General features: G+C 44.6%; 1 protein-coding gene across 1 annotated transcript; it reads right to left on the bottom strand.

Annotated features, from left to right (window-relative positions):
- Positions 1 to 557: 557 nt before the first annotated feature.
- On the bottom strand, positions 558 to 3297 carry LOC147957316 (chaperone protein ClpB1-like). Its single transcript, XM_087532454.1, has 6 exons — positions 2433 to 3297; positions 2178 to 2335; positions 1752 to 2092; positions 1396 to 1666; positions 1120 to 1317; positions 558 to 983 (listed from the first exon to the last, which is right to left on the bottom strand). The coding sequence occupies exons 1-6, from the start codon at positions 3295 to 3297 to the stop codon at positions 828 to 830; spliced, it is 1989 nt and encodes a 662-aa protein (XP_087388580.1). The 3' UTR covers positions 558 to 827.
- Between the last annotated feature and the right edge of the window lie 308 nt (positions 3298 to 3605).

Raw genomic sequence — 3605 nt, 5'->3', positions numbered from 1 at the left:
TTTCATTATTCTAAAAAAAGGATCTGTTTTCATTAACAGGCACGAGAAAACGTATGGGCGAGTAGTTCCAGTTTGCTAGGGCGAGGTTGTCTGTGCATGCTAAGCGAACTATGGTGCCACGTCAGCATAAAAACGTCTAGTAATAGGATTAGCACCGTATTTGCACGCTCGTGCCAAGTTTTAAAACCAGTTCGGTGTATTTTTGAACTTCAGGCACTAAAGTGAACATCGGTGGCAAGTTTAAGCACCACCTGTGATATTACCTCTTCTGATTATATATATATATATATATATATATATATATATATAGATAGATACATACATACATACATTTATGTATTGTATCAAAAGTTTGGATAGTTTCCGCAAGAAAGTAGCTTTATTTGCCGCATGAGTACATAATATTGTTGGTGGCGACAAACCCAACAAGGATGGAGCGGTCGATTTATAACAACCCAAAACATGGAAGTTTTAAAAACATCTAATTTTTGGAATTTTAATGACGGAGCTTCCAAATATTTGACTGTCAAAAATTTCGAAAAAAAAATATGGTTCCAAAATTTATTACTTCCAAAACCTTAAACATTCATAAAATTTAGATATATTTCAAGGGGATGTGGAAGAGGCCGGATAAGAAAAGGCTGAACAAGAATAACTGACATGTGCGGGCCCTAACAATAGAAATACGCGTATTTTACTATATTATTCGCACCCGCGGGCCCTACCAATAGAAATGCGTGCATTTTATTATGTGCAGTCTCTACATATGCCTATTCATCACTCATGATCATCTTTTTATCTGTTCATTGTGAGAGTTTGCCTCGACATCAGTTTAGTACTTGGTACTTCAGCCCCATCTTATCCTCTGTTGCGTCGATGGAGATGGTGGAGCCTTCACATGCTTCTCCATTGACCATCATGTCTGAGAGAATTGCCGTCACATGCTTTTGCACCCACCTTTTTATAGGCCTTGCACCGTACACCTACAAGCGTTGAAGCGTATGCATGGTTACCGAAACATACAAGTAGTTTTTTGGCCTTTACAAAAATGGCTATGGAAAATAACTTTGATATGAAATCTTATTTGTGTGGCGATTTGTGCAAAGAACATATACTTACTGGATCATGTGCTTCTGACCAAATGACATCCAGAGCGGCATCAGTTGTAACTAGAGAGACACCCTTGTTAGCTACCATGGCGGTGACATTCTTCATCTGGATTTTCACAACCTCCCTTAGTTCGTCATGTGAAAGTGGCTCAAATGTCACAATCTCACTCAGTCTATTCATTAGTTCAGGCTTGAAGCATTTCTCAATCTGCATGAATTATATATGTTAATTATTGGCTGCACACTATGGATTTTGCAAGGGACGATTAATTTTAGATTCACGAACCTCTTTTGTTAGAAGATCTCTTCCAGCTCTCATGGTGCTCTCTCCGGTGATTCTTGATGTTAGGTGGTTTGCTCCCAAATTTGTAGTCATAATGATGATAGTATTCTTGAAGTTGACAAGCCGTCCTTTTCCATCGGTCAACATACCATCATCAAGGATTTGAATAAAAAGTTTAAATACTGAGGGTTCTGCTTTATGCACTTGGTCAAATAGGACAACACTGTATGGACAGCTCTTCACTTTCTCGGTGAGTTGTCCATCTTCTTCATAGCTTTAGAAAGTCAAATGAATTAGTGAGACATGGGTATTGAGTGTCATAAGAAATAAAGCATGTGCATAAAGTGTAAGAAATAAACCTTCGAGGTCCACCGATTAGACGTGACACAGATCCACTTTCAGCATATTCAGACATATCAAAGCGAATCAACGCCTTTTGAGTGTCAAATATCTTCACAGCGAGAGCTTTAGCAAGTTCTGTTTTACCAACACCAAGGGATCCCAAAAAAAGGAATGAGTTTATAAGTTGTTCAGATTGACCAAAGCCGACCCTTGAACGCAACACTGCTTTTGCAACCGAATTGACCGCTTCATCCTGCCCAACAACTCGCTCATGCAATTTTTTCGCTAAGTCGATCAACTTCTCCTTCTCCCCTTGATGAAGTGTGGCGAGGGAAATTTTAGTCCACCGGCTCACAACCTTCAAATAACATTACAATATGAAGGCACATCATCACTAGTAGTAATGAAAATTATTCACATAGTTGTACATGGTTAGGACTTACCTGTGCGACATGGCCTGGGCCCACAATCATATCCTCTGATGTATTTATTATGGTGTTATTTTGTTTATTTTTCGCATTCTTTTGTTTGTCGACATGCATCTTTCTTGTAGCGCATGCCTCGTCGATAAGATCAATTGCTTTATCAGGAAACTGACGACCTGTCAATGATTAACTCCATCAATTGCCTTGACAAATAAACATTAGTTGACAACACATAGTCATATATTACAGTAAACCATTAAATTGGTTAATTACCTGTAATATAGCGGGCAGCAAGCTGTGCAGCGGCAACAAGAGCATCGTCCTGGATTTTCACGCCATGATGCTCTTGATATCGTTGCTTCAGCCCCTGCAGGATGGCAATGGTGGCTTGTAGGCTTGGCTCTTCGACGACAACCTTCTGAAACCGCCGCTCGAGTGCGGCATCCTTCTGGATGTGCTTATACTCTTCGTTAGTGGTAGCGCCCACACAACGGACACGACCACGAGCCAACGCCGGCTTGAGCATATTGGCAGCGTCAACGGTGGGGTGTCGTTCGCCGGCGCCGGCGCCAACAATCATATGCATCTCATCGATGAACAGGATGACCTTGCCGTCCGATTCCTCCGCCTGCTTGATGGCGTCCTTGAGGCGTTGCTCGAACATGCCACGCCAGTTCGTCCCGGCGACCATGGCACCCATGTCGACCTCCACGATCCGTGCGCCGGCAAGTGTGTCGGGGACGTTCCCGGCGGCGATGCGCTGCGCGAGGCCTTCTACGATGGCCGTCTTGCCGACCCCTGCAGGGCCGACGAGCGCGGCGCAGTTCTTGGTCCGCCGGATGAGGATGCAGATGACGCGGTCGATCTCGTCGTCGCGGCCGATGACAGGATCGGCCGCAGCAGCGTCCAAGGTCCTGAGGGCGCCGTGTGAGGTCTCGCCGCCGTTCATGGTGGTCAGGCTGCAGCCTGCGCCCGAGTGGAGTGGGTTGGGCGTGTGGAGGGGGTAGGTGCCGGGGGCACGTCTGTCTTTGTCTTGGGTCAAGTAGTTGAGCAAATTCCAAGTCACCCAGGCGAGAACAGTAGTGGCGACGCCTGATACTCCGATGAAGAGCATGCCTTCCATGGAAAACCACGACATGGTTTCTTCTGAGTTGAAGAAGAATTTGTCGAAACAGAAGGTGAAGAAGAAGAAGGCCTCGTAACAATTTTGTTCAGTAATCGGTAGTGGATCGACGTGCCGCAGCAAAAGTTTGTGTATAAATTGCGCCCGTACACAGAAGGAATCCGTACGTGTAGAACGTGACAACGTGTAATTCCGACTTCCGAGTCCCGGTAGGCAACGTGACGCTAACCGATACAGAGGAGACTTTGGCTTGGCTACGGCCCAGTATTTTTTTTTCGAACACAGTCCAGACGTAAGCGCTCATGTATACGTGTATACACTTA

Source organism: Triticum urartu, chromosome 7A (genome assembly GCF_056163025.1).
Source record: "Triticum urartu cultivar PI428250 chromosome 7A, HENAU_Tu73, whole genome shotgun sequence".
In the NCBI taxonomy this organism is placed as follows: domain Eukaryota; kingdom Viridiplantae; phylum Streptophyta; class Magnoliopsida; order Poales; family Poaceae; genus Triticum; species Triticum urartu.
Note: the sequence above shows the minus strand (reverse complement) of the source record. Positions and strands in the feature narration are given on the sequence as shown.

Excerpts from the sequence above, each read along its gene's own strand:
- LOC147957316 (XM_087532454.1), bottom strand. The coding sequence starts at position 3,297 with ATGTCGTGGTTTTCCATGGAAGGCATGCTCTTCATCGGAGTATCAGGC. Across the intron at positions 1,318-1,395 it reads GAGATCTTCTAACAAAAGAG|ATTGAGAAATGCTTCAAGCC; the intron begins GTTCGTGAATCT and ends TAATTCATGCAG. Across the intron at positions 984-1,119 it reads GGTCAGAAGCACATGATCCA|GTGTACGGTGCAAGGCCTAT; the intron begins GTAAGTATATGT and ends CAACGCTTGTAG.